This window comes from Aquarana catesbeiana, linkage group LG10 (genome assembly GCF_042186555.1).
Source record: "Aquarana catesbeiana isolate 2022-GZ linkage group LG10, ASM4218655v1, whole genome shotgun sequence".
NCBI lineage: Eukaryota > Metazoa > Chordata > Amphibia > Anura > Ranidae > Aquarana > Aquarana catesbeiana.
Genome location: NC_133333.1, coordinates 219,313,997 through 219,329,463, shown reverse-complemented (window position 1 = coordinate 219,329,463; position 15,467 = coordinate 219,313,997). Strand labels below are relative to the sequence as shown.

Sequence of the window (15,467 nt, the reverse complement as noted above, 5' to 3'; positions counted from 1 at the left end):
TTTACACTACTGTTTACACTTATCCTTATAGCCCTATGGACATTGTTGGGCTCCAACTCATGTGCAATAAAGTGTTTTTTTTAATTGAATCCAAGGTGTACATAATTTTATATGTGAATATACACATGAACATACTTTTTGACTTTTTTCCTTTTGTCCAAAATGTCTTGGTATGCTGACGCCTTAAGAGTTCTCTTCACTGGAACTAAGGGGGTCAAGTCCAACCCCTGAAAAACAACCCCACACCATAATCCTCCCTCCACCAAATAATTTAGACCAGTGCACAAAGCAAGGTCCATAAAGACATGGATGAGCGAGTTTGGGGTGGAGGAACTTGACTGGCCTGCACAGAGTCCTGACCTCAACCCGATAGAACCCCTTTGGGATGAATTGTGCAGACTGTGAGCCAGGCCTTCTCATCCAACATCAATGCCTGACCTCACAAATGCGCTTCTGGCAAAATGGTCAAACATTCCCATAGACACACTCCTAAACCTTGTGGACAGCTTTCCCAGAAGAGTTGAAGCTGTTATAGCTGTAAAGGGTGGGCCAACTCAATATTGAACCCTACGGACTAAGGCTGGGGTGTCATTAAAGTTCATGTGTGTGTAAAGGCATGTGTCCAGATACTTTTGGTAATATAGTGTAGTTCAAAGTTCGGCTGGTACCTGCTGAACCAGCCGAGATTTGAACTGTCTGTGGTCGGCTTAACTGGATGACCTCTAGTTTCCTCCGTGCACTGTGTATCATAAAAGGCTCCATTCACACCTATGCAGATCTAATAATAAATATTAAATTATAGGTATTGGAATTTCCTTTCAAATTCGGCTGTTAGCGAACGTTTTTGAACAAATTATCTGAAATAATGAATGTCGTATCTAAACAAATGGAACGTAACGATCTAATAATAATAAATAACAATAATAATAAAACCTTTTTATTATTATTATTATTATTTATTGTTTTGTTCTATTCCATTTGTTTAGATTTCGTTATTTCGGATAATTCGTAACTTCAGATAAATTTGTATTCGTTACGTTCACAAACAGCCAAATTTGAAAGGAAATTCCAATATCTTTAATTTAATAGTTATTAGTTTTTATTAATTTTACTGATTTTTTTTTTTTTTCTTTTTTTCAGAATTTCGAATTTCTGAATTTTTGGAATTTGGAAATGTCGGAAATTGGAAAATTCGGAAATCCGAATTTTCTGATTTTAGAATTTCCGAAAAAAGCAAAAAAGCGAATGAAACGATAACGAACAAATTTTTTGTCCGTGCACATGTTTAACCAGTTGGCGTCCGCCGCACGCTGATGTACGTCAGCACAATGGCACGTGCAGGCATAAGGGCTTACCTGTACGTCCCTGCCTGCCCGCGGGCAGGGGGTCCGATTGGACCCCCCCCCCGGTCCCTGCGGCGGTCGGATTAGCATCAGGAGCGATCGGAGCTGAGGGGGAGGCCTCTAAATCATGGTCACCCCCTCACGATCGCTCCTGGCGAATGACAGGCTTCCTCGGCTTCTGAACTGTAAACAGAAGCGGAGGAAGTGATGTCATCTCTCCTCGTGAAGCCTTTTCGTTCCGGCTTCCAAGGAGAGAAGACATCAAGTAAGTGCACCAAACACTACACTAACAGTAGAACACGCAGGCACACTTTTCACCCCCCGATCACCCCCCTGTACCCCCTGTCACAGTGACATCAATAGCAGTTTTTTTTTTCTGATTATTGCATTGGTGTCATTTTGTGACTGTTATAAGTGGTAGGGCAGTTAGTGGTAGGCCCCTTTAGGTCTAGGGTACCCCCCTAACCCCCCCTAATAAAGTTTTAACCTCTTTATCACCCCCCATCGCCAGTGTCACTAAGTGATCGTTTATCTGATCGCTGTATTAGTGTCACAGGTGACGCTAGTTAGGCAGGTAAGTATTTAGGTTCACCGTCAGGTGTTTATAGCATCAGGGATCCCCATACACTACCTAGTAAAGGTTTTAACCCCCTGATTGTCCCCTAGTTAACCCTTTCACCAGTGATCACCGTATAACTGTTATGGGTGACGCTGGTTAGTTTTTTATAGTCTCAGGGCACCCGCCGTTTATTACCTAATAAAGGTTTAACCCCCTGATCGCCCGGCGGGTGAAATAAGTTAGGTTTTAGGGTCTGCATCGCCCCAGGCAGCGTCAGGTTAGTGGCAGTACCTCTAACACCCACGCATGCAGCATACACCTCCCTTAGTTGTATAGTATCTGAACGGATCGATATCTGATCTGATCAAATCTATACTAGCGATCCCAAAAACGCAGTGTTAGCGGGATCAGCACAGATACCTGCTAGCACCTGCGTTTTGCCCAGCCCAGTCCACCCAAGTGCAGTATCGATCGATCGATCACTGTCACTTACAAAACACTAAACACATAACTGCAGCGTTCGCAGAGTCAGGCCTGATCCCTGTGATCGCTAACAGTTTTTTTGGTAGCGTTTTGATACAGTCGCTAACAGTCAGGAGCTTCTTTACCTGTGAGTCTCACTAGTGTACCACTAAATTTAGAGCCCAAAGTGGCAAATCGAAGGCACACTAGTGAAGAGGCGTACACGTTTCTGAGTATGACAGATAGTGAAGAGGAAGTCACTCATCTGTCAGATTCAGGCTCAGAATACGATCCTGTAGACAGCAGCGGCTGCATGACAGATAGCTCTGATGACGGAGTTGTGGTCCCTGCTAAGGTCATGCGTACCAGACCCCAAACTTCTTCTTCTGCTGTTGAGGTGTAAGAACCGCAGGGCTCTCGTATTTAGCAGAGAAGTACTAGCGCCGCTATTCCTTCTGGTGACCTGGCAAGCACCAGCGGCCTAGTACACCCTGGTCGTACATCCAGCACTGCAGTAACACTTGGTGACGTGACGAGTCCCATAAGTGCAGTTCAAGCTGGCGAGGTGGCAAGCACAAGTAGTGTTCCGCTGCAACCAAGAAGACGAACACAGGCCCGTCGTGCCCATAGTGCCCTTCCTGCTGCATTCGCCAATCCAAATTGGGAGCCCACCACTTCTGCAGCAGCCATACTTCCCCCATTCACTGGGCAACCCAGCATTCAGGTGGAAACAATTGATTTTACGTCACTTGATTTTTATTCGCTGTTTTTCACTGAAGATCTCTATAGAGCTATTGTGGACCAGAGCAATTTGTATGCTGGTCAACACATCGCCACTATTCCCCAGTCCTCCCTTGCCAGAGATTGGAAACCAATTATGGTTTCCGAATTTAAGATCTTTCTGGGCCTTTCCCTCAACATGGGCATAACCAAAAAGAGTGAGTTGCGGTCATATTGGTCCACTGACCCAATTCACCATATGCCCTTGTTCTCTGCCTCCATGACCAGGGCACGATACGAGCAGATTTTGCGGTTCATGCACTTCAATGACAATGAACTCTGTCGTCCTCGTGGAGACCTTGGATACAATCGGCTCTACAAAATTCGGCTCCTCGTAAACCACTTCAACCAACGTTTTGCAGACTTGTTTACTCCCCATCAAGTTGTCTGCGTTGATGAGTCCATGATTACGTTTTCTGGCCGCTTGTCATTCAAACAGTACCTTCCCAGCAAGCGTGCCAGATACGGGGTCAAGATGTATAAGCTCTGTGACAGGGCAACAGCCTATACATATAGTTTTATGGTTTACGAGGGCAAAGATAGTCACGTAGAGCCGATCAACTGCCCTGACTATATAGGAAGCGCTGGCAAGATAGTGTGGGACTTGGTGTCACCCTTATTCGGAAAGGGGTACCATTTATATGTGGACAATTATTATACGAGCGTGCCACTTTTTAGTCACTTGTTTAAACATCAGATTGGAGCATGTGGCACCGTGCGATCTAATCACCGGGGCTTTCCCCAGCGGCTTGTAGATTCCCATCTTAGGCTGGGGGAGAGAGCCTGCTTGCGGTGTAATAATTTGCTCGCTATGAAGTGGAGGGACAATAAGAATGTTTTCGTTTTTACCTCCCTTCATGCAGACACGACGGTCCAAATTACTACGGCGACTGGTGTTGTGGAGAAACCCCTCTGTGTTCACAAATATAACCAAAATATGGGAGGGGTGGACCTCAACGACCAGTTGTTGGCGCTGTACCTAGTTGCCCGTAAGGCCAGCCGCTGGTATAAAAAAGTGTCGTCTGTATACTTATATCAATTGGCTTTGCTGAACGCTCATATGCTATACAGAGCTTCAGGACGGACTGGATCCTTCCTTAAATTCCAGGAAGAGATCGTCAGAGCCCTTCTGTTTCCAGACGGTTCTCCACCTCACCTTCCCCAACCAAATGCAGTAAGCCGGCTACATGAGAGGCATTTTCCTTATGTCCTCCTGAGTACCCCTACCCAACGAGCCCCCCAAAGAAAATGACGTGTCTGTAGAAAGCGCGGATATAGGCGTGACACACGCTATTATTGTCCCTCCTGTCCTGACAATCCTGGTCTTTGCATTTGTGAATTTTTTGAACGCTACCATACACTAGTTGAGTATTAGCATAGGGTACAGCATTGCACAGACTAGGCACACTTTCACAGGGTCTCCCAAGATCCCATCGCATTTTGAGAGACCCGAACCTGGAACCGGTTACAGTTACAAAAGTTACAGTTACAAAAATAAGTGTAAAAAAATACACAAAAAAATATAAAATAAAAAAACAAAAATAGTTGTCGTTTTATTGTTCTCTCTCTCTATTGTTCTGCTCTTTTTTACTGTATTCTATTCTGCAATGTTTTATTGTTGTTATGTTTTATCATGTTTGCTTTTCAGGTATGTAATTTTTTTATACTTTACTGTTTACTGTATTTTAATGTTAACCATTTTTTTGTTTTCAGGTACGCCATTCAGCTGCAGCGCGGATTTATTTATCTTGACAGCAACAGCGTTTGCTCCCACGATACATAAAGCCGTGACTCCAGCGCTGTCGGAGGTGATTTCACCACCACAGTAAAAAAAAGAGCATATATGCCGAAGCATGGGGGCAGCAGGGGCAGAGGAGCGATTTGCTCCTACCTTTTGCGGGTGGATGCCCCCATGCTTCGGCATATATATATTTTAGGCACAGGTTGCGCTAAAAATGTTTATTTTTTACTATGTTTTTTTTGTATTTGCTTTGTAGGTATGGTAAGTCTTTCTGTTACACTGTAATGTCACTTTGTTTTATTGTTAACCATCATTTGCTTAGCAGGTACGCCATTCAGTTGCTGCGCGGATTTATTTATCTTGACAGCAACGGCGTTTGCTCCCACGATACATAAAGCCGTGACTCCAGCGCTGTCAGAGGTAATTTCACCACCACAATTAAAAAAAAGAGCATATATGCCGAAGCATGGGGGCAGCAGGGGCGTAGGAGCGATTTGCTCCTAACTTTTGGGGCGGATGCCCCCATGCTTCGGCATATATAAATGCATGTATGCCCATCATTAGAAGTGGGTGGATGAAGGGAGGTATTCTAAAGGTGGGCATACCCACCGATCAATCTCTTTTTTTCATTCAGCCCACAGGCTGCATGAAAGAAAAGATTACAATATATGCCCAACAAGGACCAGCAACGTACTGGTATGTTGCTGTACTTTGAGTGGTTATACCAGAATGATGCCTGCAGGTTTAGGTATCATCTTGGTATTATTCTTTTCAGCCAGCGGTCACCTTTCATTTAAAAGCAATCCTAGCGGCTAATTAGCCTCTAGACTGCTTTTACAAGCAGTGGGAGGGAATGCCCCCCCCACCGTCTTCCATGGTTTTCTCTGGCTCTCCTGTCCCAACAGGGAATCTGAGAATGCAGCCGGTGATTTGGCCAGCCGACCATAGAGCTGATCAGAGACCAGAACGGCTCCAATCATCTCTATGGCCTAAGAAACTGTAAGCTACAAGCATTTCATGACTTAGATTTCGCCGGATGTAAACAGCGCCATTGGGAAATTGGGAAAGCATTTTATCACACCGATCTTGGTGTGGTCAGATGCTTTGAGGGCAGAGAAGAGATCTAGGGTCTAATAGACCCCATTTTTAAAAAAAAAAGAGTACCCTACCTATTGCTATCATAGGAGATATTTAAATTCCCTGAGATAACAATAAAAATGATAAAAAAAAAATGAAAGGAACAGTTTAAAAGTAAGATAAAAAAGCAAAAAAAAAAAAAATTAATCAAACACCCACCATTTTAATCTGTATGGCCTTTGCTTTAAAAAAAATATATAATGTTTGGGGGTTCTAAGTAATTTTCTTGCAAAAAAAAATATTTTTTCATGTAAACAAAGTGTCAGAAAGGGCTTTGTCTTCAAATGGGACAGTTCACCCCCCCCCCCCCCCCCAAATGACCCAATTTTGGAAAGTAGACACCCCAAGATATTTGCTGAGAGGCATGTCGAGTCCATGGAATATTTTATATTATGACACAAGTTGCGGGAAAAAAGACACTTTTTTTTTGTTTTGTTTTGCACAAAGTTGTCACTAAATGATATATTGCTAAAGCATGCCATGGGCATATGTGAAATTACACCCCAAAATACAATCTGTTGCTTCTCCTGAGTACGGGGATACCACATGTGTGACACTTTTTGGGAGCCTAGCCGCGTGTGGGGCCTGAAAACCAATCACAGCCTTCAGGATTTCTAATGCCCTGTACACACGGTCGGACATTGATCGGACATTCTGACAACAAAATCCTAGGATTTTTTCCGACGGATGTTGGCTCAAACTTGTCTTGCATACACACGGTCACACAAAGTTGTCGGAAAATCCGATTGTTCTGAACGTGGTGACGTAAAACACGTACATCGGGACTATAAACGGGGCAGTAGCCAATAGCTTTCATCTCTTAATTTATTCTGAGCATGCGTGGCACTTTGTGCGTCGGATTTGTGTACACACGATCGGAATTTCCGACAACGGATTTTGTTGTCAGAAAATTTTATAGCAAGCTCTCAAACTTTGTGTGTCGGAAATTCCTATGGAAAATGTGTGATGGAGCCTACACACGGTCGGAATTTCCGACAACAAGGTCCTATCACACATTTTCCATCGGAAAATCCTATCGTGTGTACGGGGCATAAGGGTGTGAATTTTTTATTTCACTCCTCACTACCTATCACAGTTTCGGAGGCCATGGAATGCCCAGATGGCACAAAACCCCCCCAGATGACCCCATTTTGGAAAGTAGACACCCCAAGCTATTTGCTGAGAGGTATAGTGAGTAGTTTGCAGACCTCACTTTTTGTCACAAAGTTTTGAAAAAAGAAAAAAAATATATATTTCTTTTTTTTCTTCATTTTCAAAAACAAATGAGGTCTGCAAAATACTCACCATGCCTCTTAGCAAATAGCTTGGGGTGTCTACTTTCCAAAATAGGGTCATTTTGGGGGGTTTTGTGCCATCTTGGCATTTTATGGCCTTCAAAACTGTGATAGGATAGTGAGGAGTGAAATAAAAAATTTACGCCCTTAGAAAGCCTGAAGGCAGTGATTGGTTTTCGGGGCCCCGTACGCGGCTAGGCTCCCAAAAAGTCCCACACATGTTGTATCCCCATACTCAGGAGAAGCAGCAGAATGTATTTTGGGGTGCAATTCCGCATATAACCATGGCATGTGTGAGCAATATATCATTTAGTGACAACTTTTTGTAAAATATTTTTTTTTTTTTTGTCATTATTCAATCACTTGGGATAAAAAAATAAAATATTCAATGGGCTCAACATGCCTCTCAGTAATTTCTTTGGGGTGTCTACTTTCAAAAATGGGGTCATTTGGGGGGGGGGGGTTGTACTGCCCTGCCATTTTAGCACCTCAAAAAATGAGATAGGCAGTCATAAACTAAAATGCAAAAAAAATGGGGTGTATGGCGCTACCTTGATTCTATCAAAATAGGGAATACAGGAAACTATTGATAGGAGCAGTCTCCCTAGTGTGCAAAAAGTGTGCTCCCTTACCTAATTGATAGTGCTAAATAAAAATGAATATGGATATCCCAAATTTATCCACACAGAAAAATATATAAATATATGGTCACAAAAAGATGCATATAAATGTGTATATAAAAATAAAGATAAAAAGTTATCAAAAATTATATGATTAATTAGTTCTATATACCCGTGATGTACATAAAAACCTAATCACACCTAAATAGTGAGAGTGCTGTGAAGTCCACAAATATGAAAAAGTTCCAAGTAATGCCAAAAAATATAATAAATAGAAATAAAAATATATTCAAGTTGGTCAAAGTCAGTCAAAAAGTTCATGGTGACTCTTGTGCTCAAAAATCCAGGTGACTTGTGTGCTCCCCCTTTCGGGTCCCCACTCACCAGCTCCTGTTACCCCTGCAGGGGCGATAGGCATGTATGGTTATCCGTGAGTGATGTCAGCAATCCATCCGTGGCTCGACAAGCCTCTGCAGCTTACTCCACCCGCTCAGATCATCCAGATCGATCCTTCAGTGTCCGTATCAAAATTAATAAATAGCAGATTCCCAAGGAATGGTCCTCTGTGTGTGTGTGTGTGTGTGTGTGTGTGTGTGTGTGGTGGAAGGACCAATGTGCCGAGCTGTGGCTGGCTGTACAGGCCCTGCTCTGGGCTCTGCCACCTCCGATCTGCTCCTATCAGGGACGGAGCCCATATTTTTTGGCATTACTTGGAACGTTTTCATATTTGTGGACTTCACAGCACTCTCACTATTTAGGTGTGATTAGGTTTTTATGTACATCACGGGTATATAGAACTAATTAATCATATAATTTTTGATAACTTTTTATCTTTATTTTTATATACACATTTATATGCATCTTTTTGTGACTATATGTTTATATATTTTTCTGTGTGGATAAATTTGGGATATCCATATTTATTTTTATTTAGCACTATCAATTAGGTAAGGGAGCACACTTTTTGCACATTAGGGAGACTGCTCCTATCAACAGTTTCCTGTATTCCTTATTTTGATAGAATCAAGGTAGTGCCATACACCTCATTTTTTTGCATTTTCAATACTGTTATTCCCCTTAGGGAGCTAATTAGGGGAGGCTGCAACCTATTATCCTGAGCGCGGAGACAACAATAATAAACTTAAAGCTGTGTAAATTCCAGAAAATGTACCCCAGTTTGTAGACGCTATAACTTTTGCGCAAACCAATAAATATACGCTTATTGACTTTTTTTTTTTACCAAAGACATGTGGCTGAATACATTTTGGCCTAAATGTATGACTAAAATTGAGTTTATTGGATTTTTTTTATAACAAAAAGTAGAAAATATCATTTTTTTTTTTTTTTCAAAATTTTCGGTCTTTTTCCGTTTTATAGTGCAAAAAATAAAAACTGCAGAGGTGATCAAATACCATCAAAAGAAAGCTCTATTTGTGGGAAAAAAGTACGCAAATTTTGTTTGTGTACAACATTGCATGACCGCGCAATTAGCAGTTAAAGCAACGCAGTGCCAAATTGTAAAAAGTGCTCTAGTCAGGAACCTTGCGGAGCTGAAGTGGTTAATGTGCAGTCTGATTCTCTCATGTTAACTCCTTCAGATCCGCGTTATAGCCGAATGACGGCTACGTGCGGATCTGCTTTGCCGGGAGTACGTCTATTGACGTCCTCCCCTTTGCAGCCTCGCCATGCCCCCCTGAAGGGGGCGCGCGCTGTGATCACCCGAGTCAATGAGACTCGGGTGATTACAGATCGGAGTAAGGGGTCGATCCCGGTCCCTTACCAAGTGATCAGCTGTCAGCCAATGACAGCTGATCACGTAATGTAAACAGAGGATCGGTAATAGTTTTTATTTTTTTTTTTTCTTCTCGCGCTGTCAGCGTGAGAAGAACAAAAGCCTATCACCGGCTTCAGTTTGCAGGGACAGCATGTTATGTGCCCACCAGTACCTCCTGCAAGCGTCACAAATTGGTGCCCACCAATCAGTGCCCACGTTACTTAAGTGCCAGCAATCCGTGCCGCCAATCAGTGCCTCATCAGTGCCACCTAGCAGTGCTGCCTATCAGTGTCACCTACCAGTGCCGATCAGTGCCCATCACTGCCACCTATCAGTGCCACATATTAGTGCCCACCAATGCCACCTATCGGTGCCCATTAGTGTCGCCTTATCAGTGCCCATCAGTGCAGCCTATCGGTGCCCATCAGTGTAGCCTCATCAGCGTACATCAATGAAGGAGAAAAAATATCCGTTTGCAAAATTTATTAACAAAATATAAAACGGTTTTGTATTTAAAAAAAAAAAAAATCTGTCTTTTTAATTAATTTATTTTTTTTAACAAACAATAAAAACCAGGCGGCACAGTGGTGTAGTGGGTAGCACTCTCACCTAGCAGTAAGAAGGGTAGCTGGTTCGAATCCCAACCACGGCACTACCTGCCTGGAGTTTGCATGTTCTCCCTGTGTCTGCGTGGGTTTCCTCCCACACTCCAAAGACATGCTGGTAGGTTAATTGGATCCTGTTTAAAATTGTCCCTAGTTTGTATGAATGTGAGTTAGGGACCTTAGATTGTAAGCTCCTTGAGGGTGTAGGGACTGATGTGAATGGACAATGTATATGTAAAGCGCTGCGTAAATTGACGGCGCTATATAAGTACCTGAAATAAATAATAATAAAAATAAATACCCAGAAATTATTTAAAAAAAAAAAAACAAACAAACAATAAAAACCGCAGAGGTGATCAAATACCACCAAAAGAAAGCTCCATTTGTGGGAAAAAAATGATAAAAATTTCATTTGGGTACAGTGTTGTATGACCGCGCAATTGTCATTCAAAGAGTGACAGCGCTAAAAGCTGAAAATTGGTCTGGGCAGGAGGGGGGTTTAGGTGCCCAGTAAGCAAGTGGTTAATGATAAAAATGTTACTTAAGTTTTGGAAGAAGTTGGTACATGCAGCCTGTTCATTCTGTCATCTCTCCTGCAGTATGACACGGCCCTGGACAGCCAATCGCTGGGCACCCTGCAGCCAATGGCGTATCACACTGTTAATCGGAGGTACCGGGAGTTCCTGAACTTACAGACCCGTCTGGAGGAGCGCACCGATCTGCGCAAGTTTGTTAAACGTGAGAAACATTTCTACGTGGTGTTTGTATAATTTCTTAATAAAATCCATGTAAGGACTGCCAGGAAAACGGCTTCAAGTCCTTTTATGTCCTGGACTCCGTCACAGTTATAATTAAGCAGAACTAAACCCTTCGATTTTTAAAGGGTTAGCTCACCTTTACCAAAAAACAGCCTAAGCAGATAAGGGGTGTATGTAGATAAAATCAAACTGTGCAGCTTTGATCAAAGTTGAATAATGTCCTTGCTATAGGTGTAAGCCATTCACGTACCTCCTTAAGTCTGGCCAAAAAACTCCTAGAGCTGGCACCATCCTAACCTGCTTTGTTGCTGGGACATTGCTAAGACACTCCCAACCGATCCCAGTAGCTCTGAGCTCTGTGATGTTGTGTTGGAGGAGATGGTGACTACACATGTATGGGAATTGAAAGTTCGCTCTTGTGATGGAGGGAGTGAGCAGTAACAGCTGGGAGTGTCTTAGCATTGTCCTAGCAACAAAGCAGGATGGGATGATGCCATCTCTGGGAATTTTTCTGCCTGGCTTCTGGAGGTACGTAAATGGCCTACACCTATAACAAGGGTATTATCCAACTTTAGTCAAAGCTGCACAGTTTGATTTTATCTACAGACACCCCTAAGGCTCCATGCACACCTGAGCGATCTTTAGCGACAGCTGCAGCCGCTCATTATTTATTTTATTTTTCATTTTGTAGTTGAGCATTTTTGGAGCAGCACCATTCATTTGAATAGACCTCCCTCCGCACTAATTGAAGCTCAGGTACCAAATCTTGGCACAGAGCCAGGAGCATTTGCGGACGCGATTTGTGCTGCACTTGTAGCACGATTTGTGGCTCGACAATCACAGCAAAATCGCCCCTCGTTTGGGGTTTAAGAAATAACGGCATCACAAATGTGTTCTGCGTTTTGCAGTGATTCTGGAATTGCGGCGATTTTGCCCGTGATTCAAATCGCCTGGGTGTGAGTGGAGCCTTAGACATGGCACACTATGAATGATAACTGTCACAGTTGCTGCTTATCTCAATGAAACTGTAAGTCTACATTCACACCGGCGATTTAGGCCAGTGCGAATCGAAGCGGCAGGAATCAGAGATTCCTGCAGAGGGTAGGTGCGGCCGTCTGTCCCGTTCACTATAATGACAGATCGCTGCGATCACCGCTGCTGGGTTCATACATGTTCACAAGTCTCTGACCATCTCTTGTATCATGAAAGAAAGAGGTAGACCATGGAAGCCGCACATCTGTGGTGTCCTATGGAGGTGAATAGAGTGGCAACCTCAGTCTGGACTCCGACCAGACCACGCCCCCAACGCATTTCACTCTGCCCCCCCGGAGCTTAGTCATGGGGAGTCATGACTGTGTGTGGTGGAGATAGTACCTGCAAGCAGAAGGAAGCATGACATAAGAGCATTACTGTTTTTTCTATAAACTACACAGAGGAGGTTATGTATCTGGTAGCCATTCCTACAAAGGGTAAAAATAGCAGCGCCTGGTCGCACAAACCACAGCCAAAAAACAGCAGGCATAAGTGGCACGTCTGAGGGACAATAAAGAGTAACAGCGCGCATAAGTGGCGCGTCTGGGGGACAATAAAGAGTGACAGCGGGCATAAGTGGCACGTCTGAGGGACAATAAAGAGTAACAGCGCGCATAAGTGGCATGTCTGGGGGTCAATAAAGAGTGATAGCGTCTGGGGGACCGGGGAATAAGTGGCACCTCTGGGAGACAAAGAGCGATAGCGGGCATAAGTGTTTCAACTGGGGGGACAATAAAGAGTGGCATCGGGCATAAGTGGGGGGGCAATAAAGTGTGGAAGAACGTTCTGTAGAAACAAGCACACAGCAGTGTTGAATGAGGTCAGGAAGCCTCTTGATGATATTTTATTCCCTCTGGCTGGAGTTCAGCTTTAAGAGATCTGTGACAGATCTGAGGTTAAATGCCATCACTAGATAAGTGCTGACCATTGGTGGCACAACAGAGAAAAGAGGCAGACAGTCACTATCTGCCGCACTAGTAGACCCGAACACAGACACAAATTGCATGTTGGCACCCAACTGCTTAATTAAATGTCTCCCATTATATACTAATGTCAGGTCTTTGTCCTTGTGAATTTCAGACATTAAAGGGCCCAAGAAGTTTCTTCCAGATTTACCTTTCGGGAACATGGACAGTGAGAAGGTGGAGGCTCGGAAGAGTCAGCTGGAGTCCTTTCTGAGGGTAAAGGAGCACTCTGTATGACCCTATTATATACTGTATGTTGTCACTGAAGCCATTTTCATAAGTGCCATCAGGACTTGCAATGTCTTGGCTGGTGGTTGGATACATTTCTGGTGAAGGAAGGTATTTATTATTTACACGGACAGTAACTGAGTGCCTACGTGTTCTCTGTATGGTGACCCATCAGTTCCATATGCATTATGGCCCCTTGGCAGGGTGTGTGCCTTCAGGGCTTAATGTAGGGTTCTTTTCCTGTAGCCATATGCTGAGTTTTCATGTCTTTGTCTGGCTGCACATAGGCAGGCAAGTCAGGAATTTAATATTCATTTGACCCAGCATGTATAATGCTACCTAATTTTTAGTGTAAATCACCAGCCCACTACTCGCCAGCCCCACACTCGCCACCCTGTACTTATCAGTCATTTACCCATCATCCCTGTGATCACCACACTCACTGACCACACTCACCAGCCCTGTACTCACCTGCCCTGCAGTCACCAACTGAATACTCACTACCCTGTACTCAACCAGCCCCGTACTCGTCTGCCCTGCACTCACCAACCACATACCCACTACCCTGTATTTACCAGCCCTGTACAACTCTGCCCTGCACTCACCAACCGCGTAATCACTACCCTGTATTTACCAGTCCTTCACTCACCAGTGCTTAACTCCCCAGCTTTGTACTTACCTGCCCTGCACTCAGCAACCATACACTTACGGACTCTGCACTCAGTGGCACTGCACTGACCAGCTTTATACCTGCCAGCCAGGCATTCACTGGCCCTGCACTCACTGGCATCTCACTCACTGCCAGCCCCTCACTCACTGGCTCAACCCTCACTGGCACTGCACCTACCACAGGGTGGGCTCTGCCATAGTTTGGTGGGCTGATAGGCAGGTTACTATAGAACAGGAAAAAGATGGGAAGCCCTGGTAGATGCTCTTGGATGCTCCCAGGTTGAGGGGGAGTCAATAGTGATTGGGGAGAGTTCCTGACCTCCCTAATTCTACCTTCAGCCATCAGTCAGCAGGGTCAGGGCCCTCCCGTATGTATGACGTTGCTACTCTGTCCAATTGATGGCTCCTTCGAGGGCCTGTCACTTTGTGTCTTGGACTTGGCAAGATTTGGATAATGCTTGAAAGAAAAAGGTCTACAAGACCCCAGAACACTTGTGCTGAGGTCACCACTGCAGACTGTGTTCTGGATCATAAGAGGACTCAGCTGCTGGACAACCAACAGGATGTGTCCATATTACGTAGGCATGGACATGGGCACATAAAGCAGGATCCTGCCTACTGGAACAGAAGAATAGAGAAGACCCGGGACTTCGGCGTCATGTCACTGCGGCTTTAGGTGAGTAAAAAAAAGGCATTTAGATGGCAATCAGTTGTGAGTGGGGGAGGGAACAGGGGGAGCCCGGAGATCAGCTTTAATGCTACACATGCCTGGGCTTGTTTGAAAAAGCATCACATTCAATGAACAAATCCCATGGGATCCTCTTATTTATCAAAGCTTCAGCATTATTATTCCGAAAAGAAGAACATTAACCAGTCGCAGTGTTTAGGAAGCAAATCACCATTTTGTTTGATGAAGTGTCCAAATGTAACATCTGTTGTGAACAGAACTCACAAACTGAAAATTTGTAAATGTAACAAATGCAAAACATCCAAATAAACAGCAAACTATTGCCAGAAACACGCCGTCTCCAATTTATTCACTGCGAATAACGAGCCGAGCTCCCGACACTCGAATACATTTACCTGGAAATTAAACCCAATCATTCTGATTTACCTCATTCTCCATTTACTGATGTCAGTATTATAGGGTGATGTCAGTATTATAGGGTGATGTTAGTATTTTATAGGGTGATGTCAGTATTATAGGGTGATGTCAGTATTATAGGGTGATGTTAGTATTATAGGGTGAAGTATTTTAGGTTGATGTCAGTAATATAGAGCAATGTTATAGGGTGATGCTCCTATTTGATGTTAATATTATAGGATGATGTTAGTATTATGGAGCAATGTTATAGGGTGTTGGCATTGTTGGGAGATGTTGGCCTTGTTGGGAGATGTTGGCCTTGTTGGGAGATGTTGGCCTTGTTGGGAGATGTTGGCCTTGTTGGGAGATGTTGGTATTGTTGGGTGATGTTCATAATTTAGGTTGATGTCAGTAA

The 15,467-nt window shown here is 43.7% G+C and overlaps 1 protein-coding gene and 1 long non-coding RNA gene across 4 annotated transcripts in view; one reads left to right on the top strand and one right to left on the bottom strand.

Moving 5' to 3' along the window:
- SNX19 (sorting nexin 19) overlaps positions 1-15,467 on the top strand; it is a 94,537-nt gene that overhangs the window by 16,837 nt on the left and 62,233 nt on the right. For both annotated transcript variants that reach the window (XM_073603329.1, XM_073603328.1), the window contains exons 3-4: positions 10,916-11,054; positions 13,187-13,287. In XM_073603329.1, coding sequence (XP_073459430.1) covers positions 10,916-11,054; positions 13,187-13,287 — 240 coding nt within the window. The remainder of the gene's footprint in view (positions 1-10,915; positions 11,055-13,186; positions 13,288-15,467) is intronic.
- The window catches only part of LOC141111218 (uncharacterized), a 94,090-nt gene that overhangs the window by 57,132 nt on the left and 21,491 nt on the right, over positions 1-15,467 (bottom strand). The gene's annotated exons all lie outside the window — the stretch shown is intronic.